The sequence below is a fragment of the Mauremys reevesii genome, linkage group 10 (assembly GCF_016161935.1).
Source record: "Mauremys reevesii isolate NIE-2019 linkage group 10, ASM1616193v1, whole genome shotgun sequence".
NCBI classification, from domain to species: Eukaryota; Metazoa; Chordata; order Testudines; family Geoemydidae; genus Mauremys; species Mauremys reevesii.
The window spans coordinates 32501723-32528422 of record NC_052632.1 but is presented as its reverse complement, the minus strand read 5'-3'; the positions used below and the strand labels follow the sequence as shown (position 1 = coordinate 32528422).

The 26700-nt window shown below is 41.1% G+C and overlaps 1 protein-coding gene across 3 annotated transcripts in view; it reads right to left on the bottom strand.

Annotated features, from left to right (window-relative positions):
• TLN2 (talin 2) overlaps nucleotides 1-26700 on the bottom strand; it is a 355208-nt gene that overhangs the window by 86353 nt on the left and 242155 nt on the right. For all 3 annotated transcript variants that reach the window (XM_039491188.1, XM_039491190.1, XM_039491189.1), the window contains 14 exons: nucleotides 26012-26125; nucleotides 24032-24166; nucleotides 23489-23617; nucleotides 22567-22669; nucleotides 20126-20334; nucleotides 18863-18982; nucleotides 17153-17350; nucleotides 14854-14993; nucleotides 11134-11227; nucleotides 6109-6198; nucleotides 4931-5053; nucleotides 3177-3320; nucleotides 2809-2970; nucleotides 358-498 (listed from right to left, as the gene is read on the bottom strand). In XM_039491188.1, the coding sequence (XP_039347122.1) occupies nucleotides 358-498; nucleotides 2809-2970; nucleotides 3177-3320; nucleotides 4931-5053; nucleotides 6109-6198; nucleotides 11134-11227; nucleotides 14854-14993; nucleotides 17153-17350; nucleotides 18863-18982; nucleotides 20126-20334; nucleotides 22567-22669; nucleotides 23489-23617; nucleotides 24032-24166; nucleotides 26012-26125 (1902 nt within the window). The remainder of the gene's footprint in view (nucleotides 1-357; nucleotides 499-2808; nucleotides 2971-3176; nucleotides 3321-4930; nucleotides 5054-6108; nucleotides 6199-11133; nucleotides 11228-14853; nucleotides 14994-17152; nucleotides 17351-18862; nucleotides 18983-20125; nucleotides 20335-22566; nucleotides 22670-23488; nucleotides 23618-24031; nucleotides 24167-26011; nucleotides 26126-26700) is intronic.

Genomic DNA, 26700 nt, shown 5'->3' with positions numbered 1-26700 from the left:
TGTGGGGAAAAACTGTGTTTCATGTATCTGTGCTGCAAGCAATTCTCAAGGGAAAAGAAGGAATCTTGAACACAAGATTGGCCAAGTAAGAAAAATAAAGGATTATTCACTCTTTTGGTTGACAGTGCATCACTTGTTACTTTAAATCCACATAAATTTTGTTCCTGATTTGGGATCATAGGCCCTGATCCTGCAATGAGTTCTGCATGCCCACATGGAACTCAATGTAGGATCAAGTTCTTCAAAGGTTTTCTTGATTACAAAAGTTTAACTCTACATTTTAACTTTGATAATAAAGCTATCTCGAGGGCAGGAGGACATGCTTACTCTGTGATACAAATACAACTTTCTACCTACCTCCATGCTGATCTGGGCTGGTATACTAACAAACTCTGGATTGGAAGCAAATGCTGTCAGATTTTCCACAGCTTCAATCAAAGGTGCAGTCGCAATTCTACACTTATTGCGGTTATCGTCAGAGAAATCACCATCCAGGGCCTGGCAAAGAACGTGGCAATTAGTCTCTGGAATGCAAGAGCCCATTTGTAAAGGCTCAGCAGGGTCACATACTAAAGGAAGATGGTTTAATTTATTGTAACTTTCAAAACATTTATAACATTTGAGATTTGCAAATAGATTTGAAAGTTCCTCCAGACACAAGACTGATCTTAACACTTTAGACAAAAGAAGTAAAATTTAACACAGTATGTTTCTTCACTTATTCATATGATTATTGACCCTAAGCCCAAAGCATCTGTGCTGCTATGAAGAACAGGAAAAAAGCTTAAAATAATTGCACTCTGATGATTTCCCATAAATCATGTTTTAATACCTCAAGTCCACAGAGGTGGAAGTTGCTAACAAGTTGACCCTTTTCTTGGAAACTAAAACCTCTAAACCAGACATTCGTCTTCATAGCTGTTATTGACTCATTTTCACATAAGTGAACTCATCTCCTTCATAATCTCGCAGGAAATAGCTCAACATGAAAACAGCTTCAGTGTAAAATCATAATAAAATCAAGTCCTCTGAATACAGTTGTTTTACAAGAATTTTAGCAGCAGGCCACCTAATGGCTTACTGAAAGATTCAGATTCATGATTCCCAGGTTTCTCACAAGCTTCCTTTCTTCTCACAAGAAGAGAAACCGCTTCCAGTGGGAACTCAGGGAGGTATTTCGAAAACAAATGGTTGACATTTAACAAAAGTTAAATATTATTTTAACTTGTATATTTCAACTCTGAAACAAGCTAGTGTCTCTCAATTCTGAGTGTTATTTCTGATACACAAGCAGAGCCACTGAGAGTCTCACCAACCTCAAACCCTGGATTCCAGACAACTAACAGTTGCAGAGGTCACCTGTTTCATATGCAGCAAGAACAGTTAGGCCTGGTCTATACTTGAAAGTTGTACCCGTGTTACTATGCCACTTGGGGTATGATGTTTTACCAATATATAAGTACAAGCTCAAGTGTGCACATGCCTATAAGCATAGCTGATCTGCTCTAGGAATTATTTTGGGGAAGTTCTATGGCCTGCGCTATACAGGATGTCAGACCAAATGATCACAATGGTCCTTTTTGGCCTTAAAAATCTATGAATCTAGTTCTCTCCTCTTATTAAGGTTGCCCAACACTTCCCATTAGATAACCCTGATTTTAGTTGCTTATAATTTTGCCAAACTTTAACTGTTTGGGATGAAACTTTCCATCCTTGGAGCAAGTCCATCCTGTTCTCTCATTTAAAAAAACAACCCAAAAACCTAGGGAATTACACACACAAAAACTATGTTAAAAGAATATTTTGTTAAGGTTACGAAGGCAAGCACTCAAAAGTTAAGAGCTGCAAGAATTAAGGTTGCCTGTGCAATCTTAATTAGTCTCCCTTGTGCTTATATGTCAAGATACAATCTTTAATTCCACAATCACGTACAATTTTTTCTAGTCTTCTGCCTGTGCACAGGATGGACCTGTTCTGAGGATCTATCATGGCTGTGAAACAAAAGAAGCTGTTGTCTGTCGGACCCCTGCTTTATTTGCTGGGTGTTGTGAAGATAAATTAATGTCATCCGAGTAGGAAGCACTCAGATATTATAGTGATGAGCACTGCAGAAAAGCCCCAGAACACATTAATGATTCTAGCTTCAAAGCAGCGGTTTAATAATGTACAGTAAATAAAACACGGGCCACACATTGAATGGGGAGGATAAAACAATATCGAACAGCTGCTCATTAAGTGAGCACCATCCATTCTATGTACTCAATGAGGCAGGAGTCCTGTGGAAAAAATGGTATGTGATCATGTAATTAAAGACTGTATCATAATGCATATGCACAAGGGGTCAAATTAAGGTTGTACAGATTGCATTTTGAGTGCTTGACTTTGCAACTGTAATAATCTTTTTAACAGAGTGTGTGTATATGTGTGTGTGTGTAAGTGTGTGTGTGTAATAGCAGTATAGCTTATATCCCTTCCCATATGGGAATAGCTCTATGGTATAAAGCCCCTTTATGCCAGTAGAGTGATTCATAACTATTTATACAGCTTCTTTATAACTGCATCTACACTAGGGAGGCTTGTGCCACTTGAACTATACCAGTACAGTTAAAGTGTTACAGCTTTCCAGTTTACACAATGTGTGTCTGTACAGTACCTAGCATAATGGGGTTTTGGTCCATGATGAGGGCTCCTAATGAATGACAATATTTCAAAAAGTGTACTGCAAAGAGAAAGAAGATACTGTTACCCAGATCTTCTGTTTCAGCAGAGCAGAGGAGAAATGAAAGCACAACGAAAGAGAACATGTACCTTGATAGTTTTCACCAGATTGGCGGTGCTGTTTGCGACCTCCTTAGCAGACTGCACAAAATGTCTCTTGGCAACGGGGTTGGCTGTCTTCGATGAAGCGATACGACAAGCGTTACACAAAGCAGAAGTATGCTTGGCCACTATTGTGGCAGCTGATAAAACCTGAAAAAACAGATGGCACAAAGGTGAAGAACCAGGCAAAGGAACGAGGTAGTAATGACATTCTAATTCTGAACAAACAGTGATTCAAACCCTTTCTATGTTCACAAACTGAGTATTTCCCCTCACCAACCATCATTATAAAGCAAACAGATGGCTCCTAATAAAACTCAGAAAAGGTCTCATTACAATCCTCTGGAAAGAGTTACCTGTGATGGGCTACTCGCTGGATCCACCAGATTCTGACACGCCATCTGGATTGCCTGATTGGCCCTGGCAAACTGGATAGGATCGACAAGCCCCTGGTGACCAGCCTGACTGTTGGGATCTGAGATGCCAACCAGGTAAGCGGCCTAGAAAGGGAGCAAGAAATAAAAAGCAAATGCAAAGATTATGCTAAACCCATTCTAGCTGTTTAATGAGCCAGTCAAATGTTTATTGACCAGGGTGGTCAGGCTGTAGTTAGAAGTCATATAGCAAAGCTGCTATTAATAAATGTCTAGCAACAAGTCTGTAGGAGGATATAAAAGCTGGTGTCTCTGTAATATGATTTGTGAAATCTCATTAGCCTAAACAAAACTGCTCAGCAAAATCCAAAGGGTAAAGATATTCATTATCCAATAAGCATTGAAGGAGAACTGATTTATCCCTAGGGTAGCCAGGTAAGAACTCTGACGCTGACTGTTCAAGGTAACTTTCATCCACCCAGAGCAGCCAGATTTTGAGGGGCCCAGTATTTTGGTCAAGTATGAATAGAAAACTAAAGACTACAGTTGCCCACACATCACCTTTTCACACCTTGAAGAAAAAAACTATCTTCTTCAGTGTACAACATAGTGTAAAGTTACACGTTTTAGTCACGACACAAAAGAGATGCTTTGTTTCTAGAGCTGACCGTAGGGCCCAGGAAACCTGCAGCTGCAGGCCACACCCCAGGTAAGGACACATAATGGTCAGTGCTAATCTCAGTTTTTATTTAAACAATGATTCTACCCTTCTCACCACAGAGATCAGGATTTATTTATATAGTCAAAGCTATGTTTGGAGGTTTCTTTCGGATTTCCCTTACAGATAGTAAAATGTCCCCTCCCTGAACAAAGCAACCCAGGACTAACTGTGGGGCCCAGGAAGCCCACAGTTATAGATTAATTGCATTTTAGGGGGGGAAGGAGGGATGGTAGCGCAATTTGCAGCTGCATGGGATGGTCCCTCATAGTTGGCTCCTCCACTGAGAAGGCAATATAGCTTTTGGTCACCAGGGGGAGCAGCTCAATAACTTGCTGGTTTGAAGTATGCAATTTTGGCAGGCTGATCCAACAACATTAATACCACCTCTGAATGTTGCAACATTTTAAGCTTCTTAGATACTGAGAAAATATCCAGAGAGTTGTAATGAGTCTAAAATATACATTTACCATACTCTCTTTTCCTGTGCTAAAAGGGAATGAGATTATGTATAGTCTGAAGACATGGGCTGCTTATTAGAAATGACCCCCAGAACACTTTTTTTGTGATTAACTTAAGGCAAAAAGCTAAAATTACCCAGCTTCAAAATAACTCAGACTTGCCTGTGCTTCCTTCTACTAAATTAGTTCTGAGGGGGCAAGATCTTGGGGACTATGCATCGAACTGGGAGGTACAAACACACACATTCATGACATGGCTCTGACACTTACTTCCTCTATAACCTTGGGAAACTCATTTAACCTCCCTGCCTCATTCTCCCTCCATACAAAACAGGCATAATATTGCTTCCCTCACCTCACAAGTATACTGTGATGCCATATTAGTTAATGTCTGTCCCACTCTTCCAAGATGAAAAACACTGAACAATGCAAATATTCTGATTCTTTGGCCAACAGGAATGAAAGCTCAAATATTCTCTCTCTCTCATACACCCACGATACAGCAATACAGAAACAGATTCATATTTGTTTTACAGGCTTCATAAACAAGTGCTTACCTGGGCTGCAGCCTCTGTGAGACCACAAAGTGCCTTGGAAGCAACTCCAACACATTCTCCAAAGACCAGCAGATCCCCAGTCTTGGCATTCTGGGAAATGCCTGCCATTGACTCTCCAAGGACCTTAACAATTGAAAATAAGATAAATTATTCCCCCAATATACTTCACTCTACACGGCAGTGCTTTCCAAGCTTTCCTGGACTGCACACAGGAGCAGAGGCAACTACTCAGCACAGCCTCTTTGTCTGCCCCCAAACACTTGCTGAAACTTAGTGGAAAAAGTACTTGCAGCTTGGCATATAGGAAACGTCCCAATATCGGAATGCCTGTAAAATTTTAGGGTTTGTCTCATTGAAGCCTATCTTGCTTGGTTTTTTTAGCTTGCAATGTCTTTGGTATAACAGCAAAGCAAACTAATTCCATGCTCCAGTGCATTAGGCAGCCTCCTTTTTTTTTTAAATTATGAAGACTTTGGGATTATTCCAATGCATCACATACTGAAAAGATCAAAATGAAGATGTACTAGAACTTTCAGGGGAGGATTTCAAGAATATGGTAAGATTTTCATTCTAAAAATTTTTTTTGCGGCAATGTAGTGGTAACTTATAACACTTACAGAATTGCTGAACCACTATAGAGTAGACACAGTAAAAAACTAATTTTAGTTTGAATCGCAGTTGGAACAAAGGTTTATTCCAATAGGCAAAGCTAGTCAATTAACACAAGCTTTTTTGGGGTTGGGGACGAGGTGGGGTGGGGGTAAAATGAAGCTTTAAAACTAAAAAAGGTGGTTCCCAGAGATTATGATTTTTCCTAGTTTAGACACAGGACACAAAATGGCTAAAAATAATCCAGATTTTACAGTACTTGCTGGCATCCTGAAGTATTTGGATTGTTAGTGAGTTAGGTCTCAAACAATATCACAAGGCCATCACATGACACTAAATGCTGTCAGCACAATAGGTCTTCAGATGAACAACAAATCCAAACAGAAGCATAAAGATTGCTCACAAGAGTCTCAAACGGAGTTTTACCAGGGAATTTAATAAGGTTAGAGCACAAGAATTTTTCCCAGAAGCAGACATTCTTTTTCCAATGTATTTTATTAGCCTGCAAACCCTTCCATTGATTAGAAATTGTTTAACCCATACACACGGGAGTAGAACAACAGATTTACCTTGGAGTTTTCCATAACACCTTCAATACAATCAAAATACGAGAGATCGCTTACAGGTTCATTGGGGTTATCCAGCATTCCTTTAACTGTCTGAAAGAAAGGAGAGCAGCTTCAGTTACTACAGCAGCTATAACACGGATCTGAGCCAGACAAATACACCACCACAGTAATTAAACCAGTGGACACATCTGCACATCCTAGTTTCTTTATCTCCAGGCAAAGAACATGATTCCTAGACACTTCAGTATGTAGATATTTTAGTAGCTGACTATTTGTAAACTTTCCTCTGTGTCACCATATCACAAACTGGCAACCCCCCCCTTTTGAACTCAGAGACTTCCTGGGAATAAAAAAATTGATTCGAGAAGCTGTCACCTCTTGTTACCTGCTGCTCAGAGACACAGACAGACACCTGGCTAAATGTAAGTGCACCATCTGCTTGCATTCCCCACCCACCCCCCGCCAACAGAGCCTCCCAGCACCATTCCCTCTGACAAATGTCTGAAAATACTTATGTTACAAGTAGAATGAAGTAAGAGTTGCCCTTCTCCTGGGGTGAACCCAGACCTTGAGAGTACTGTACAGAGTTATCCAAGGGAGAAGCTACTTCATATATTGTAAAGAGGAATTGATATATTTGGATAAAAAAAAATTCTCACAACATAAAAAAAATCCAACAGGCGAGTTTCCTCTCTTGCTTAAATTGTTTTTTTTAAAGCTGATTTTCATGCTTACAGTCAAGAATGGAAGCTGAATAACAGCCCGATGAGCTATTCTTATGGTCTTTCCAACATGAGTGAAATCAGGAAGTATAGGAAGTTAGTAAGGGGCTACAGCTGAAAGATTTGCTGCGTGATTTTTTTCAGCAAAGGAAATCTGGGCAAGAATTTAAATGTTAGATCTTTATCAGAGCTGAACTTTTAACTCTAAAGCAATTTTTTGAAGTTGAGCCATGCTTTGTCTGTTGTCTTGTAACAGCCTAAAAGTTATGGTCAAGATCATTTCCTTCAAGTGCTTTACTGCCAGTTATCTTACTGTATGAAAAAGACAATGTTAACAAGAGATCAGTTCTGCTGTTGCTTCCTGCCCCTCTCTTTCTCTATTCCCTAGAGTACTTCAGTACCCTGCTCCACCCCTCCATAGCAATTTACTGAGTAGCAGGGAGCAAATCATATTCTAGCCACATTTTCACTGCTCCAGAGACAGGAGCTGTAAGCCTCCCTGGACAGATGACAGGAAGGAGTGAAAAAACAGAACAGCAGATTGACAGTTAAAATGCAACTGCTGCTGCTAAAAACCCTCCTGTCTGTTCCTTATCCTGAAGTGCTAGGAGTGACTTGCCACATCCATCTGCCTTGGGAGAGTTAAACAAGGTCTCCATACTCCTGGGAAAGCACAAAGTCTGTGCAGCTGTGCTTTATCTGATCCCCAGGGCAGGCCCCAGGATATGTGGACACTATACTTAAGTCACTGATGAAACACTAGAGTTCTAGTAAAGCTAGACTTCCCAGTTAGTGTAGGGAGCCCAGAGGAGGCTAGGAGGAGAAATTGGTGAATGAGGTAGGGAAAAAGGCAGGTGATGGGGAAAGACCCTTATAGATTAACCATAATAAAAGTGAAATGGGTAACACTATTGATGCTGACTTTCCCCAAAGTTAATGGACACTCCTATAAGCTTCTTATAGGTTTACCCAGGTCTGGTTTCAGACCCCGCTGCTGCCTCTGTTTCCTCTTCTACCCAAGTTCATCTGACTTCACACTGCAGGGGTTTTCCCACTAACGGTCTCCTTTTCAAGAGTCTGGTTAATTAACAAAGTTCAAAACACCACAAATCTTCCACCCAGCCTTCCTCAGACAAAACTAGCCATTTCAGTTGGTAACTGGCTTCAGCATCCACCTAGCCTTTGCTCTAGGGTCAAGTCTTTCCAGCCCTTTATCAGAGCTTCCCCTGGCGTATAGCTCTCCCACCAGGCTCACAGTCCTTGGCAGCTCTCCTAGCTGAGGATTCCCTCCCAGCAGGCTTCTGCTCCTTACAGGTCTCTGGACAGATGTCACCTGCTCTTCTCAACTTGGTTCCATTTTATATGGAAGATGCTACAGGCAGTCAATCCCATTTCTAGTTTGACTTTTATATTAATATGGTCAAGTCTCACAGAAATGGACAATTAACAGTAATGGCCAAAGACAGGGATAGCGAGAGAGCAAGCACTGTGCAAGCTTTCATCCAAAGCTCTGCTAATATTTGCTATTTGTGTCCTGGGACTCTGATCAGAGCTTGTCAGTGACACCAACCTGGGTGGTGGCAGCTCTGAGACCTCAATGCTTAATCTCCTTCTGCTCTACTATCGCTTTTTCCTCCAGTTAAATCCCATCACTCTCCACTCCTCTGTCGGGATCAAAGGATCAAGGAAGAGCTGTGTAATCAGCCTATAAGTTTTTCCATTGACTTTCTCCTTGGCCTGTGTTATTAAAAATATCACTCTTCACTGATATTTCCATACACTAGTCACGCAGTAAATCAAGGAGAAACGTTGACTTTAAGCACAACTGTACTGTACACAGGTGATTTGAAATTTAAAAGCAGAAGAAAAACGTGTTTTGTTTAGTGGTAAAAATGCCAGGGCAGTGTCTTTGGACTATTACTGCTGAGAGTTCTTACAAATGTTCACTGAAACAGTTACTGTTATTAAAAGTGTGACAGCTCCATATCTCCACTCCCACACCTACTATAACACACTTAGCATTGGCTGGATTTCAGCTTGAATTCATCATCGTGACATTCTTCTCTCCCCCTTCCCAACAAAAAGCAAAGCATTGTGATGCTTGTTGCCAACCCAAAATACACAAAATCATTGGATTTGAGATTTCCCATTCACTCTGTTAATATGCCTTTGCTAAATAATATAATAAAGAGAAGAAACAAAGCACAGCACCATAACAGTTCTGATTTAGAGACTCATTCTCTTTGCCCCACTGAACAAGGCACATCCACAGATGAAAACTGAGGGTCTCTCTCCTGGCAATAGCTCTGAACTGTGGCAAAGTCCCACGCTGTAGCTTGAAACAATTTTTATAATAAGTACGTGGTAACAAACAGAGCCAAACTGACTACACTGTGTTGTACCCACTTTCATTGAGTTCTGAAGGTCCTTTCATGGATTGAGAACTGGGTCCCATATTATGTTCTTATGTTCTTATTAGGGCCAAATTTGGTTTTGAGTATCAGTATCATCCCACTCATACCTCCTTTCCTTACAAGAATCTAAACCATTTGGCTTTAGGGATCACGACCTCTGGAATATAATCATTTAAGAAGCCCTTGCTTCTAACAGAACTAGTGGCATCTAAGGTACCTAACTAATTTATTTGTTCCTTTTGGCCTGAAGAAGGAATGATCGAAAAATGCAGGCATTAAGTACCCTAAAAGACTCAACACAGTTAGGCAGTAACCAGCATTACAAACACAGCAAGAAAGCCACATCACAGTGCTGATCACATCAGCTCTGCACGAGGAAAGCCAATGTCATGCTGAGGGAAGTCTTAAAGTACGACGAGAAAACACTTTCCACCTCCCATGGCCTTTTCATTTTTTGTCTTGAATCACTACAAAAATAGTGTGTGCATGTGTAGGGACAATGTAGTATGCAGTGTAGTTTCTGCCTGTTGGTACCAGGATATTAGAGAGACCAGGTGGGTGAAGTAATATCTTTTATTGGACTGTGATGACTAAGTTAACAAGGCCAACTGACAACTCTCCTAGACCACCTACTATAAAGAACTTAAAGATCCCCCCCCACATTGCAAACTACAACTTACCTAGGAATTTAAAGACATCATCAAATCCTTCCCCAAACAACTTCAAGAGAAACTCTACAAACTCATCCCCCACAAACCCACCCAGGGACCTTCCACATGTGTCCCAAGATACACAAACAAGAAAACCCGACAATCCCATCCTATCTGCCCATGGCACTCTTACTGAAGGACTATTGGGATTCAGAGAAACTATCCTCAAACCACTCACCACACAAAGGGTCAGCTTCCTTCTAGACACAATTGACTTCCTCCATAAACTCCGCAATATTAACTTCCTTCCTCAGAACTACACACAGTGTCACCTTAACTACACCGACATAAGCCCTATACCTCTTGTGCAGGTGGAGTTATTTTGTCGGTGTAGTAGGGTACTTACATAGGTGGGAGCAAGGCTGTAGTGTGGACACGGACATAGTTAGGTTGACATAAGCCACTTAAGTAACTTAAGCTAAGCTAAACTAGTGTTAAGATACTATTGCCTAGCATTTTGGAGCAGGTGCTGATTGGTTTGATATTAACATAGGTACTTGGCCTTTCAACAAGAGCCAACTAGCTATCCACTACACAGTTAATTTACAGAGCTATTGTCACAACACTCATGTAGCAGAACACAATAGAGAGCATGTACTAGATCACACAGTGTTGAAAGACATTCAGCTAGACTGAGATAAAGAAAGCATGAGGAATTAGAAGTCTAGAGGAATATAAAAATCATGGAGTAATTCTTGATCAACTTTTCTTAGATAGATGTGACTTTCAGAATCATGGATTTCCAATTACACAGAGCCACAGCAGAAAAGCTAAGATGTCACAGCTTCCTTCAGTGCACCATCAGCCATCTTAGTGAAAGATTTCTTAGTGTAAACTCTTCTCCCCGTGTCCTCTGAAAGTGACTCTTGTGTGTGCACCCTCCAACTTACTGCAGTGGAGACTGGTATCTTTATAGTCCCATATACAACTGCTCTGTCATGTGGGGTAAAATGTAAACTCCCTTTTGCCAACTCAGTAGAAGTTGTGCTAAGTTTGTCTCCATTAGAAAGCTCTTTGTGTATCTTGTATACAAATAGAGGGAACAAAATTCTGCCGCAGATATCAAGTGGAGAGACAATGACACAGCAGCTATTCAGACAGGGAAAAGAAAATGTAAAGCCCAACTGACATCTTCACCCCAGGAAGGTTCGCCCCATGCGACCACAAGCTTGAGAATACCTCCAGTTCTCTGAGAGCGTTGTCACATTCCTTCTGCCCTGGAGCCTGTTGGGTACACAGAGTGATGAGCTGGTTAATACTCTCCGTCACAGCTCTGAGGAGGGGGGGGGGGGGGAGAAAAAGAAGACATTTTGAAAACTGACCAACTTCCATTATTTCCAATTTTGTCTTATTCATCTGTACACCATGAAAAGCAGTTTCAAGCCCAAATGTTCTTCCAGTTCTCTCACCGCTGGTGCTTGTGGAGTAAGTGAGCTATACCGTATTTGGTGGAGAGAACACAATATTAACCCCTGCTGAGAAAAACAGAGTGAAAGAGGCGCCAAGTGAAATTGATCGACAGCAATCCTCACCTCAAACATAAGCCCTCTGTCCAAATCATTTGTCACTTAGCACATAAGCAACAAGGTGGGATCTTCCTGTCATGATGGCAAGTTTCTAGGACATTTGCACAGTTTTGGTTCATAAAGGGAATTTGATGCATAATAAATGTAAATTATTTGACAGTTTATTTTGTTCTGGATCTAATGTCATGGTGCAATTTTAATCCTGGCCACACAACCACTATGCTTGGAAACATCAGAAAACAGCAGCACCTTAAACCTACTCCCTAGCAAGCCAGGCTGTAGCACTTTTGTGTTCAGGGTACAACAAAAATTATTAAAAAAACAAAAACACCACAACCACCCAACATTCCTCCCCTTAAAAAAACCCAGAACTTTAGCAACTGTGTTGCCCAGAAACCTCATGGGGAAGTCTATGGCATGGGCCCTCAACCTGACTACCACTCTGTATAACCAAATGTGGGTGGAACTAAATTTTTCAACAATTTCAAATGCCGCACAAGCACTGGTTTACACAGAGTGTACTTCAGAGGATGTTGTGTTTGGTTGCTTGTTGATCAGACTCTCAGCATTATAGACCCTAATAAACATGTGTGTTTTGAAAACCATCTTTTTTATTAAAGATCAAGAATGCTGCTAACAATACTTGATTACGCAGATGACATCAGGTGCAATTAAAAGCATTTTAAATCATATGAACCTATCCTACACATCTCACCGGTAAGCACTGCCTTGTGCCTTCAAAGTTAATTCTCTATGGTGTATGAAAATTCAACTGAAAAGATGCTGCAGATACAGGGGTAGGGAGAGTGGGAGGGTCTAAGACACAAGCAGAATGAAAAATACAATGTCAGCAAATGTCCTGGTTTGTTCCATTATGTTTTTTTTCAACTTGAATATTCATTTAACACAGTTTTTGTGTGTGAGACATACAAATATGTATGTGTGTCTCCATTGCTTTCTTCTGGCACTCAGACATGACATGATACATGTGGAAAACTAACAAAACTGTACCCACCATTGGAAACTGTAGAGGAAAACTAGCATAGGTGGACTAAAGAATGGCTTTGTGAATATCAGAGAGAGAGAGAGAGAGAGAGAGAGGTTAGTACGATTGTAAGCTAAGGAATTTTATGTTTTAGAGCTATCCCGAGTCTGACAGTCACATGTATTTTGCATTTTTCCAGTTTTGTTTTGTCCTGTGTTTGAGACTCAGTATAGAAACTAGTGAATGTGTCATCAGCCCTTGAACACATTTCAGAACATGGCCCACACCATTCAGAGGAGCAACCCTTTGTTTTGTATAGTAGCTATACACAGCAAAGATTTCCACAATATTGGTGATGCTTAACACTATGTGGAAAAATACAATGGCTGCCATTTGACCATCTGCTACAACACAAGTGACATACGTGTACAAAGTTTTTTTTAATGAGGATTTCTTAAATTCAGTGCTCAGAGATGGGTAGCAATAACTCAATTTAATACTCTGGACCAAGTTGTCATAGACAGTGCGACACATACAATGCTACACTCTTAGCCAAAATTGTACAACAGCTCAGCGGAAACTGCAGCAATTGCTTAAATGGAGAATGAGAAGAAAACTAATTGTTTTAAAGCAGTTTAGCAATTTTGATCTGAAGAGGAGATCCTGCACCATCTTATGAGCCAGGTCTCCCTGAGCCACCCGCAGTACACAGATCACAAGTTGAGAACCAATGAGTGGCATTGCACCATGAGTAGTGTCAGTCTGGTGAGCAAAGCTTAGCACAAAGTTTGTATATTAGCACCGCAGAACAGGTCCAATCAGACAATTGGAGTTGCTGATCATTCTCACTCCCTTCTTATTACACACGGGCTGCATGTCAAAAGCAGCAGTCTATGGAACTTGAGCACTGTGACGAAAGCATCCACTAATGCATTACATTCATCTTGAGGCTCAGCAATTTTTATCTCATGACCTACAAAAATAGCTCTATTCATTTGTCTATGGACTCTTTTTCACTTGTTTCCCAATACATTCTTTACTGGTGTGAATGGAACATGATACTCACAAATGGAGGCCAAGATTCACCTTGGAAATCACTTTTATTTAATGTCTAGATTTCAAAATGCCAGTTTCGTCCCAATCCCATAATATTTCCCTTCTGAAGAGTAGTTTAATCTCCCCACTCCCCATTTTCAGCAATCCAAAGTGTAAATAACTTATCCAAGTCTGGAAATTTTTCAAATGACTTAAAAAAAACCCCAAAACCATGAAAATGCTTTAAGAAAGTGAAAGACAGCCAGCTGCACAACTACTACTTCTTGTGTTCTCTGATCAAAATATGGATGGTAAGGAGAGGGCAGAGATTTCACTCTGAATAGACTATACAGAGTCTATTACACTCTCGATTTCTGTAATGGATTATGCAGAGTTCCTGTGCAACTTAAATTCAGGGAACCAAACTCCTACGTAATGTCATGAAGATAAATGCAGAGATTCCAGTGGCAGTGAAAGGGATTTACATTCCAGATACGTTTTAACAGAGTTCTTCTCATTATGCTGTGAGTTGCAACAGTCACCAACTTCTGCAACATGAAATTACAGTGCCAGGTGTTTTCCCCTCCTCTCGATTTCCTTGCAGGCAAGGGTTACATAAGAGTGCTCTCCCACTGACCACATAGAGACATCCAGAGTAAGTTAAGTCATCTAAATGTATTGTGTGCACTTCATTTGATAAAAGTGACTGGGGAAAAGAAGATAACATGGTGAGAGCACTTGCAGTGGTACTTCAGCAGACCGCTAACCAGATTTTTGGGCAGCTCTGACAGCAGGCTTGCAAAAGGTCTACACATTCCATCTCCTTTATTGGGGAGTAGGAGTGCACATTTAAAGGTGGGATCAGCAGCAACCCCCAAATGAGGTGAAAACTCCAAAAATAAAAAACTGGTCCCTAGACAAAAAATTAAAGTTAAATCTCTCCCCGCACCCACATATGCAAGGACACTGCTTAGTAAGAGTTTTCTTGGAAAGCCATGCCAGCAGCAGGCATATAGCAACATCCTCAGCATCTGCACGTGTGAAAGCAGGGAAGGAGGTAGACGGATGGACAAAGAACAAGTATTAGAAATAGTCTTCTTAAAAAAAACAGACCGGATCTTCATCTGCTGTAAGTCAGCGTGGCTCTGACTTCAATAGAGTTATCCTGATTTACACCAATCCAGTGTAAGAAAGCTTCCTCTGATTTCAGTTTCACTTAATAAGCTAAAGCATGGAACATCTTATATGGTTAACCAAGAGTACCAGAAGAATAAGCTAACAAATAATACAGATTGCAAAGGAAAACAGTTAAACACTCTCTTAGGAAAATGAAATCAGGTGATATGCCTGTACCTTGCAGCTGCAGCTAGGAGGTTCTTGGCATTAGGAGCTCCAGGATCAACCGAGAGAGACTTGGCAGCCAACAGGAGCTTGCTGGAGGCCATAGAGATGTTCTTGAGGTTCCCTATTACTTGAATCTGGTCCTCTTTAGTCTGGAAAACCACAGCAGCATAACATTTCGGACACAGTTTGCATCAGCTAGAGAGAGAGCTAAAACGTTAAGCACTGCATTTTGGAATTCAATTGAATTATCCATCTAAAACCAATGACATGCATGGGACGACATTCCAGACAGGGACACTGAGCATCGCCTCTGCTTGCTCAGATAGGTGCCTCTAACTCCTTTCATACAGCAGAAAAAGAAACCCATATACAAGGAACTTGATTTCCAACAGTAAGAGCATTCACAGAGAAGTGGAAGGAAATTTAACTACTTGCTGAACAATGCTTTTGTTGTCAAGTCTCTTGTATGTCTCTGCCTGGCACAACTGACCCACATTGTTTGGCCAATGGGTACCAACTATATTCCAGCACCTTCGGTGTCATTTACAAGCACTCTTACTTACACCTTTACTGGATTAATGGTTTAAGCAAAAAGAAATTCTTCAAAGAGACATTTACAGACATTTAATTGTAGGGGTGCTCTATATGAAGTAGTAATCGTTTCTGGAAAACTAAATCTACCATGTAGCTTTATTTGATAAATAATTTGAATTTGACATTAGGAGCTCCAGGATCAACCGAGAGAGACTTGGCAGCCAACAGGAGCTTGCTGGAGGCCATAGAGATGTTCTTGAGGTTCCCTATTACTTGAATCTGGTCCTCTTTAGTGACATGACATTACTTTCAGGGAATGACTAAGAAATAATTTTATACATGTGAAGTTAGAAAATAGTATTGTAGAATTACAGTATGTGACAAACAGCAGTAGTTAGACCTTTTTGTCAATGATTTATGCAATAAAATTAGCCTTTCTGTGTTAGAAATATTTGAAAACAGGTTGTATTTTACTTAGCTGATGTGATCTGGGTTTGAGTCTATAGATGTGACCCGCTTTCTGTATTTACTATATTCGCCCCACATGACAGGTCACTGTTTCTGTTCTGATTGAATGACTATTTACAGACAGAAAGCATCCTTTTTTGTTCATACATTAGATGAAAACAATCAGTTATTCATGGATATTGTGTGATTGAGACAAATCTTTCAAAAGAGCCACAAGATCATTGCTGGTAGAAAATCTTTTGCAAATAGGCATTTGCACTAAAATTTACATTTTTAACATCAGTGAACAGCCTTGTGACTAAAGGCCTCCCACTCTAGTGTTTGTCAGTAAGTGATTAAGAGCTGACCAGCACCAGCACAGCACAAATTGATGGATTGTGTTTGCAAGAATATTCAGGGTTGCTTTTGCTATAATAGCCCAGCTCTAGCCACAAAGCATTAGGTTTAAGGGACACTAAATATATTGATGTTGAAGAACACTAATTTGTAGCTTGGAGCCTGCAATTCAACCAGTTAGCTGCAGAATAGGTAAAAACCAAGGTGGTAGCAGGGCAAGTTGACTCATTCTACACCCCACTAAATGTATTAAAGTCACACTTTGGGTATTGCGCTGACCTAGCGTCCCTTAAACTACATTTCTGGACTGGAGGAACAAGGGTGAAAGAATTCCTTTGTTTCCATGTCCATTCAGTCCCTGGGCTTCCACCTTGCAAAACTACACAATGCTGTCACACACGTTGTACTTTATCAACCTTCTCTACAGGTTGGCTCCAGTCTTCAACAGATCCGTGGATGTGATATCAAGTGTATGCTCTGGTGTCACATTGAATGGGAAATGCCAAGTTCAGTTTATAGGGGTTTTACTGTGTGCTGAGTCCTCTTCATACTCTGATGATCTGGGGCATTGGGCATTCAAGCTCTAGAGCTGCTTAAGTTTAACTAACTTAAACTCCAATTACACTCCCGGGTAATTGCACCAAAATAGAAAATGGTCCTTTACAAAGCTTCTGACCACTGGAAAAGGCAATGGATTACTCTATTTTCAGCTATACAGATCACAAATCAATTACCACAAGGCTCACACTACATGGATGAGCATGAAATCATAGTTTCAACAAGCACCAGGACAGATACACCCATCTATCTTGCACAATATGCAAACCCCACCATGCTCTTGTCACTTCTGAATGGTAGATCTGACTCTTCCGTAACATCCACTGCCTCCATATAGGTTTAGACTAGCACAGTTTAACATCTCTACATGCCCAGTGTAATACAGTTACTGACTACGGTCACCAAAACTCACTTGTGCTTGACCAGCCATTTCAATACCAGCATCAAGGAACTCATCGAAGTCATCACTGAACTTTCCAGAGGCTGCAGCCAACTCTCCGCTTTGGCCCCGGGTAGCATGAACCACTTCCCCTGCCGACTGGTTCAGGTCAGCTGCAGCCTGGTTCAGTTCACTTTGGGCTTCTTGGAAAGATTTAGAACTTGGAGGCAGCTTCAAGAGAAGAAGACGACATGTGTCTTAGTGACCACTGAGACCAACCATACAGACTAGCCCTTAATTACGCAGTTCAACACAATTCAAAACATTAAAGTAATGGAAGTGTGATCTTTGAACTTGACAATGCTCTGCATAGATTCCATGGCCAAAAGGGACCACTGTGATCGTCTAGTTTGACATCCAGTACCTGGATTGTTAGGATTTCTTTTATTTCAGAGATGGGCCTGAACCATAATCCTGTGTCACAACCATTCTGCTGGCTGGGCAGACTGTAGGTACTAAACTCTAAACGTCTTGCTCCGAAGTGCAGGACTCTGCCAGCTGAGCTCAAAGCCGGCAGTCCAGAGGAACAGCAGCTATCTTCAGGCTCAGTCACAGAAGAGAACAGACTCCCTCAGTCAGTGTTACTCTCAGATCCCAGCAGCCCCTAAAACTTCAGGATTGTTCAATGTATCTAAAACCAGTTCTGATTTTTGGGGCTCAAATCCATTTCTGCTTTAGATATTGGCAGGTTAGGGTCAAGAAATTGATCCCCATCTCAGAGGCGACATGGAAATACCCTGATTTGTCCTTTCATTCTAAAATACTGGCAGCTGTAAACTAGGGACAAACTTCGAAGGCTCCGGTATTCCAAGGCATTATCCACTCCCCAAAATAAGCTTCACAGAACAGATTTACAGTAACTGAACTGAAGATGAGCTCTGTGTAAGCTCAGAAGCTTCTTTCTTTCACCAACAGAAGTTGGGCCAATAAAAGATATTACCTCTCCCACCTTGTCTCTGTAATATCCTGGGACTAACACGGCTACAGCACTGAAAATTACAGTAACTGTGTTAGTATTAAATGGCTCCTAATTGTGTTTGAGGCCTGAATTGACTATTGCATTCATGGAACTACTTGACTGATTGTACCTGAATGTTCAATCCTCCATTCATCTGTGGAGCAGGTGGAACTAGTAATGGAAGAGTAAACTTGACCAAACTACAGAACACCCATACGCCTCGGGCAAGTTACAACTTTTGCCAGCTATTAGTGACATTCAGGGTGGGAAATCGGGACATGACTTGTAATTTTATTTAAACAGATTCACCACAGATTTTTAGAAGGGATGCAACAGAAAAATAGTGACATTTTGATACAAAGCATCAGAAGGGAATATCCCCAGGTGGCAGGGATCATGGTCCTTACGCTGACTCAAAAGGATCACTTCTAGGAAGAAAACAGATTGTATGTTTCAAGCGTCTGCATCCATTCCAACATTGGTCCCTCTGCTGAGACTACAACAAAGGAGTGAATGTTAACCTAGGTAGGGTTAGCAATCTTTACAAGTCACAAACATGGAGACTTCCCCAAAATCAACAGAAAAGCAGTTCAGAATAAAAAATGGCTACTATACAAAACTGACTTGTAATCTAGAGTATATTGGCTATTCAAGAATTTAAATTGTGAGGAACCCAGGCCAGATTTTTACTTCTGAAACACCATTTAACATCAAAGATTTCTCACCGAATCAACAAGCAGTTTCTTGCTGGATTCTCCAATGCTCTTCAAGGCCACATCAACATCCTTTTGTCCAGGCAGACAATTCACACAGTTATTTAATGAGTGTGACACAGCTTTGGCCACCTGGAAATATACATACAGGCACAGGCAAAACAAACGAGAAATCCCAATGAGGAATAAGGTCCTATACCCCAATAAAATCTAGCTAAAAGGCAGTGTGTTTTGGAATGTCTAAGTCCTAATCCTGGTTTAACAATGACTCCTCCTCTGAGACTGGTCATTTAACCGCTCTCCCTCAGTTTTCCCATCTACAGGGGAAACTAGCCAACTAACCAGGTGTTAGTTACAGAAAAGCTTTAAGTATTATTGCTCGCACAAGCCTGCAGCAAGGCTGCCTGGGGGGAAAGGAGCAAATGGGGCAGTTTGCCCTGGGCCCCCTGTTTTAGAGTGCCCCAAACCAAACGGCGTAGCAACCTGGTGTGCAGGGTCGCAGTGCCACTTAGGTTTGGCCTGGAGACACGGAGATCTCACATGCTGAGTTGCAACACCACTGACTGAAATTCCTCCCCCTCTCCTTCCCCCACGATGGAGGGACTGCTGGGACAAACCTGAGAGGAGTTACGACCCTGCATGCCAGCTCATAACACCTGAGGCGTGGAGCCAGGGCCAGCCCCGTGGGACAGGTGTCAAGCAGCGCCCCGTAGTGATAATATTTTCGGAAGGATGGAGGGCCCGAGTTTCAGATATTTCCCCAGATTCCCAAAAACTTCTGTGCCGCTCTGGCCTCAAGGCACTATTACTAAAAATGTGTGTCTCAAATTTTGATTTAAAAATAGTCAGACTCCCTCAATCAACAGAAAAAAGGACCTTTCATTCCGATAACACAATGATGAGATCCAGTGATGCTGAAACATCACTTGTTTAGAAAGATGGATGTGTTACAAACACCGCAAGTCAACTCAGGACCCTTCATTTGGTAACATCAAATGTAATTACTTTTTCTATTTCACAACCAAGAGTATACTGCCCAAATAAGGCCTGGGTTAAAGGCCTTATTCACATGCAGTAAGGTACAGCAGGCAAATCACTGCATCTCTTAAAAAGAAGCCTTTGTAAAGAGAATTACATTAACAGCATGTCTCCCAAAGGTGCCTGGAATATTACATTCCAGCACTGGCTGCATTATTAGTGCCCTGAGCTAAACATGCTGAAGTCACTCTCTGCACATTTTGTACAGCGTGTGCACTAGCCCAGGTTGCAACTTACCTGAGCTAACCTCTGCTGACTTTCTGCATCCCCAGGTGCAACCAGAGCCTGTTTTGCTTCCTGAATAAGCATAGCAGAGCCTTCCATGACATCCCTTGCAGAATCTAACATTGCATGTGCTGCCATTGGGTCAGTGGTGGATGCTGAAACGCCTCTTGCTGCCTGAGCCAAAGTCTTCAGAGCTTGAGCTGTCTCCCTGGCAGCAACCCCTAAATTCAGATTTCATCAAATACTCGGTTAGTATCCTCTAAGGCGCAATGTGTATTCTTTTATGGCAGCTGAATTGCAAGGTAATGACCCCCTTTCTACAGAACATTGCAAACATTTTAAAATGAGAGTGTTTCAGATGTGAACACATTTGAGAAATGCCCACAGCAAAACCATAAAATCAATATTATACCCACAAGAGCTCATTTCAGGGTGGTTCTAAATCACCAAACAGATATTTTTTTATGGAGAGAGAAGAAGAAAAATTTAACAGTTTCAAGTTACTTCCAATTTAGCTACTGAAAAAGTACAAGTCTTAGCTACCAGCGGTATCAAGTTCAAAAAAGACTAAATATATGGAGATATACACCTATAGCTCATAGAACTGGAAGGGACCCTGAAAGGTCACTGAGTCCAGCCCCCTGCCTTCACTAGCAGGACCAAGTACTGATTTTGCCCCATCCCTAAGTGGCCCCTCTCAAGGATTGAACTCACAAGCCTTGGTTTAGCAGGCCAATGCTCAAACCACTGAGCTATCCCTCCCCCAGACTTAGGAGTCAAAATCCTATTGGCTTTCAAGGAGACTTAGGGCCCTGAGAGTCTAAATCTCTTTGGAAAATGAGACTTAGGCTTTTGAAATTTTCACCAAAGCTGGATAGGGGACAAGCTGAAATTCAAGTATAAAAGCTACAAAGAGGATTTCAAGGAGAAAGCAGCACAGTAGCATAACTTAGTTTCATCATGCAGACAGTCATGTAGCAGACCTCTGAAAGTGGCTTGTGTAGCCTGTCTGACCTAGACTCTCAGTATGTTCACAGCCATGTTGCCAAGACCTGTGACCCTGCAAGGAGTTGAAGAATGTAGCTATCTTGTGTTTAATTCAGCCCTTATTGAAATGCTATACAGTACTCTGGAACTATAAAATGATCTTTATTAGCCCCCAGAGTAATAGAGGTAAAATCATTGTCTACACAGCAATGAACTGCATAACAACGTGCTCCATTTATGTAGGTGATCTTTTTCAGTTGCAGCACAGAACTTAACTCTCTCATTCCTACTACAAAAAATACTACAAAAAGGTTCCCATTCACTGCACCAGTCTGCTTTGTTACATCACTTGCTTTCCAATCTATAAATATTTAGTCAGTTAAACAGTTAAACATACAAATTACATGGCTGCCAATTAAAAGTGTATTAATGTTAATATGCTCAGTACTACAATTGCAGAAGTAAAGCAGGGTTAATTCTATGCACTGGTAGGTTTGCCACTGTTTCTAGTTTCCATCCCTCTCTTCAGTGACCTGCAGTACAAATTTTGCCCTGGCCTATTCCTTACTTATAAGCCACAAATAACTCCTCAACTCTCCCCAGAAAAATCCTCTCTTTTCTACATTAGAAGCGTCACGTTCTGAATTCTTTTTTCCTTCACTAGTTACTTCCCACTGGAATGGGAGTCAGGAGCCCTGGCTTCTAATCCCAGATTATCCACCGACCTGCTGTATGACTGTGTGCGAGTCACTTCACCTTTCTATGGCACCTTCCCCTTCCCTAATTATTCTGATTTATTTATTTAACCTTTGACCTCCTCAGGGCAGGGACTCTCATAGCACACAGATCAATAGGGTCCTGATCACTGCTGAGCCTGAGATGCAGCAACTGTCGGTCTCAATAAAAGGGAAAATGAGGAAGATGAGTTTTAATATTTATGGCTCCAACCCAGTCTTTTAATGATCATACCAAAGTCCTCCAGGAGGCAAGTCAAAAAGCACCTAAAATGCCTAATATAAAAGCCGCGGAGATTGATTAAAGGGGGGGGGGTCATTTTCACACATCATGCAGCAGCAATAAAAAAAATGCCTGATTGCTCAGTCTTTATCTGGGGGCAGTGAGTTTCAGTCAAACAAAACAAGGGAAACTTGCAAATGAACTGAAGGACAGATATGAACTGCAGTGACTCTTCCACCAGTGGAATATAAAATTATTCAATATGCACATTGCAGCATTTTCAGCTTAACTGGGTTCTCACAACACTAATCTCCAAACCACATGGCGTTTAATTGTACATTGAAGAGCTATCTCCTCCACAAAAAAGATTTGGATTTCATTTTTTTTTTTTTAATTTAACAGATTCCCCAACCTATATTGAATATACACAGCTAGACAGCAGCCTCTGCAGCCTGGTATCTCCTTTTACAAAGTGTCTTATTTTCATTAGCACTTTCCAGTAACAGTACCTGTGTAGTGCTCATTGCCTTGAGCAGCGCAAGTCAACAGCTGGGCCATTGATGAACCAACAGCTTTAGAGGTACTTCCGAGGTCCTGCGCACATTTTTCCAGCTGTGAAAATATTCAAGAGATAACAGTCTTTGTTTAAACTGAATTCAAATAAATTTTCCTTCCAAGAGCAATGGAATGATTTCCCGCCCCCTCCCTTCCTCCCTCCAAACTAGCATCCACCTCAGCTACTGAACCTACACCTTGCTGCCCTGCATTAGTGAGTCTCAGACCCTGACTAGCATATTTTCATTGTAGAAGTTGAATGAAATGAAAGTAGCAAATAGCAGGCACAATGAGAAGGAAATCAGAGCTTTAAAATTTAGTTCTGATAATTTGCAATATAAATAATGACACGTGTTTTTTAAGAACATATTTTGCTCTCCAAGCCCAAGGTAAAAAAATAAAAATCAAGTAACAAGCTCTTGTGTATTTTTCATTACAATGTGCTGAATAAACAAAGGAAAGAGAGACCTTAAAAATCTTTATGACAGCATCCTTAAAAGCTGATTTTTCCCCCTCAGTACTCTAGGGAAGAAGGCCCTGCCTCCAAAAGTTATTTCAGCCAGAAGGTAGGCTTCTTATTGGCATAAGGATGTTTCATAGTGTCAGAGCCGGAACCGTTTGTATAGTGGTGTGCTCAGAGCCATTGAACCAAACTGTAAACTCTGTATACGATGGAAACAACTTCAAGCCCAGAGCTGCTACAGCACTCCCAGCACCCCTACTTTCAGCACCTACGCATGGTGTTGGGAATGGATTTTGGAAGAATATCTGTGTAAAATGCCATTGGAATGAGCATCAGCCAATCATGTGACTGACTCCTTTTACCAATGACACCTTAAAACTGAATTGCTAAGCCTTTTCTGCCCCACCAATTACCGTTTCTCCTGGGAGTGGTTTTAACTGTCCATCTACAGCGGCCATCTTAGCATCTTGCAGTTCATTTCTGAGTGTTTGGACTGTGTTCAAAGCAGAGTCAATTTCCATAGGGCCACATGCTTCATGAGCCTATCCAGAAAATAGACAAACAGAAACTATTAGTATCATTAAGCAACTGCCCTACCACCAAAAATGGGAAGATTCATCAGTGATCATGTCTTGGAAGATTATCTGTTTTTGAAGAGACTATGCAGACACCAAAGGTCATCTTGGCATGTTGCATATCTTGGATACGAAACTACTGCATAACATAATTAGCTTGCCAGCAGAGGAATTCATTGTCCAGAGCCACAAAGGGAACTGAGACATATTTAGCACCGTTCAATTTCATTTTAGGTGATTAACTGACAATCAATAGAGCTAAAAGAACAGCAATGAATACAGACTTCCAAATGACATTTCCTACTGCACACAAGCTTTTACAAAATCAGGAGTTGTAAGCCACAGTTAACCTCTAACTGCTCAAAAGGGATATTGACCCACCTTTTGGGAGGCAGTTCTTAGCTCAGCTAAGCTCGTTGCAAGGTTCTTGGCACACTGACTTAGCTGCATTGCTGCGGCCTGGTCACTTACAGTAGGTACTGCAGCTTTGGCGGATGCCACCATCTTACTTCCAGGCTATTTAAAGATTAGAGAAGAATGTGTTGTGATTCATCAGCTCACGCCTATAACCTTGTATACGTGCTTCCAATATAAAACTAGGTCTAGAACTGACAGAACACTTAGGTTACTAAGTTTTGCCATTACCACTGTTTAGGCTGGCTACTAGGACCACTGCAAATGCATCCAGTTTTACTTATGCTTTGTCCCTATCCAATCCCGATTCGTGTATTCACATGTTGTGCCTTGTCATAATCCTAAGCAGTGGGATCTCTGCAGCAGACACTGTCTTTGCTTTATTTATTTGCACAGTGCCTAGCTCAATGGGTACCAATGTCTGACTGGAGCCTCTAAGTGGCTCCTGTAATATAAATAATAGGGAGTTTAAATATTTAAACAGAACAGTTTACCAGTTGTGCATATGTTTACAGAGACATGCATGGACAATATACATGGTAAATTTGTAATTTCTTGCAACATTTCTGAATATTTAATGTTTTTCTTCTCAATATTAGGAAACAGAAAAAAAAAAGCAGTCAAGTCAAACGAGCACAGGATCTGCGGATAACACATCTTGCTTACCCCTTCCAATACTATGTCATCTCCATGGTTCCTGAGTACTTAAACAGACAAGGTGAGTAGTCCTAGTGACTTCAATGGGACCATATGGGTGAACAACTGTGACAGGGTGCTCCAGTGCTGCATGGAGTACCTTACTGACAAATTAGTCAGAACAGAAAGGGGACAACTGCCCTAGTTAAATCATGGCAGGTCAGGTGAGGCTGATTAGGTCAGGTGCCAATCAGGCCAAGCACAGAGAAAAACAGCTCCTGAGCTTGAGTGGAGGCGGGTATAAACAAAGGAAGCTGATGGACTGGATTTGTTATTTTGGGTTTTGTTCTTTTCTTTTGTGCTTTGGAATGTGTTCAGGGAAGGAAAATAAAACGTGCACCTCTCAAAAGAGAAAAGCACCTGTGATTTTTGCTTTTATGCAAGCCAGACCACAGCTCGAGACAGTCCTGTGACAGCAACATGAGTAAAATTAGACTCAATGCCTTATTTCACTTTTAATATCCCACCACGTGGTGCCAGTGACCACTGAAAAGATTCACTTCTTCCCCATAAGACAGGAGGGAGTGCCTGGCAAATCTGAAAAACGTATGACATTTCAGTATACAGAGCTTCCTGATTTTATTTTAACTGCCAATAATAGTTCCAACATTTATCTTGAAGCAACAGCTGGCCCTTTGTTATTAACACCACCCTTTATCTTTTGTTCAGTGTTTGGAAGGAAGCACACACTATTGCTTATCACCTGGGTTCTCCTCAAAACCTTGAATAAGTCAGATCACTTCTGTGTCTCAGAAAGCCATCTGAAAAGCAGGGGTGACACTTCCCCCTCCTTATAAAGAGCTTGAGAACTCCAGATGAAACACTGTGGCTGTATCTAAACTAAGGATCTGTACAACGATGGTACATCCAGCTCCAGCGGAATGTGTAAGAGCTCTAGTTAGGCAAGGTTCCAGACACTCATGGCATTTTCACTGCCTTGCCAACTGAGCCTCCTTTTCAGTAGCCGGTCTCAGCGCAAAGTGTATCACATTTTCACACTTTCAAGGAAAGCTGAACAGACAGTAGCCTGTGTTAGCTGCGGCTCAAACTCAGGGCAGTTGTGGCAACACCTATTGCCCCAATGACATAGTAAGTTCTCCTCACCACAATCAATGACTAAACATAGAGCTCTCAATTTGTCCCTCCAATGTGACATGCAAATTTCTCACTCCACAAAGCGAAGACAATTCAAGACCCACAAGGTGCTCTTGAGGGAAAAAAAATCTACTGCATTTCTTTGATTCAGTTTACCTGAAGGAAGTTCTGGCTGGAATTTATCAGAGCAAGCTGAGCACTGAGGTCTTCTGCCTGAGCCTGGCTTCCCCTCACACCCTGCACCAGCTGAGGAATGTGGTCAGCAACATTCTGTCGGCAACAAAGGAGCAAGTTTTAATTGTTAAATTTAAAAACGCATTCAGTACTAAACAAAGCATCACATCCTATAGAATTTAATAGGGATGATACCAATATGATTCTGTAGACAATAGTTAGGATTTCACAGAACTTAATAAATCTCAGATTGACTGTTTAGGAGAGTTCCTACAGTATTTGAAGAAGTTGACTCTTCCTGTAGAATTCTATAAGTTAGTTTATAAAGGAAGGTTAAGACTTTTCTGTAACAAAAAAAGGTTCATCAGAGATGTTTTCTCTGACTCAGGAATGTTTTGTTTTGGAAAACTACTGTTTTACACTCCAAATTGCTTAGGTATGTAGATCTTTCAAGCACCCTTCTTACTTCAAGAAAACTTTAACTCTCTCCTTTGGTACTCAGCTTACTTTTATCTGACTTCCAAAAAGATATTTATAGTATGGTTGTAATGTTCTGAAAATGTATATTGTTAAAAATGTATTCTCACCCCTATTCAAATGTCAACTCGTGTTCACATGATTTATCTCCAATACAGTCTCCAAAATGTTTTCCTAATGTTGAGGTTTTCTAC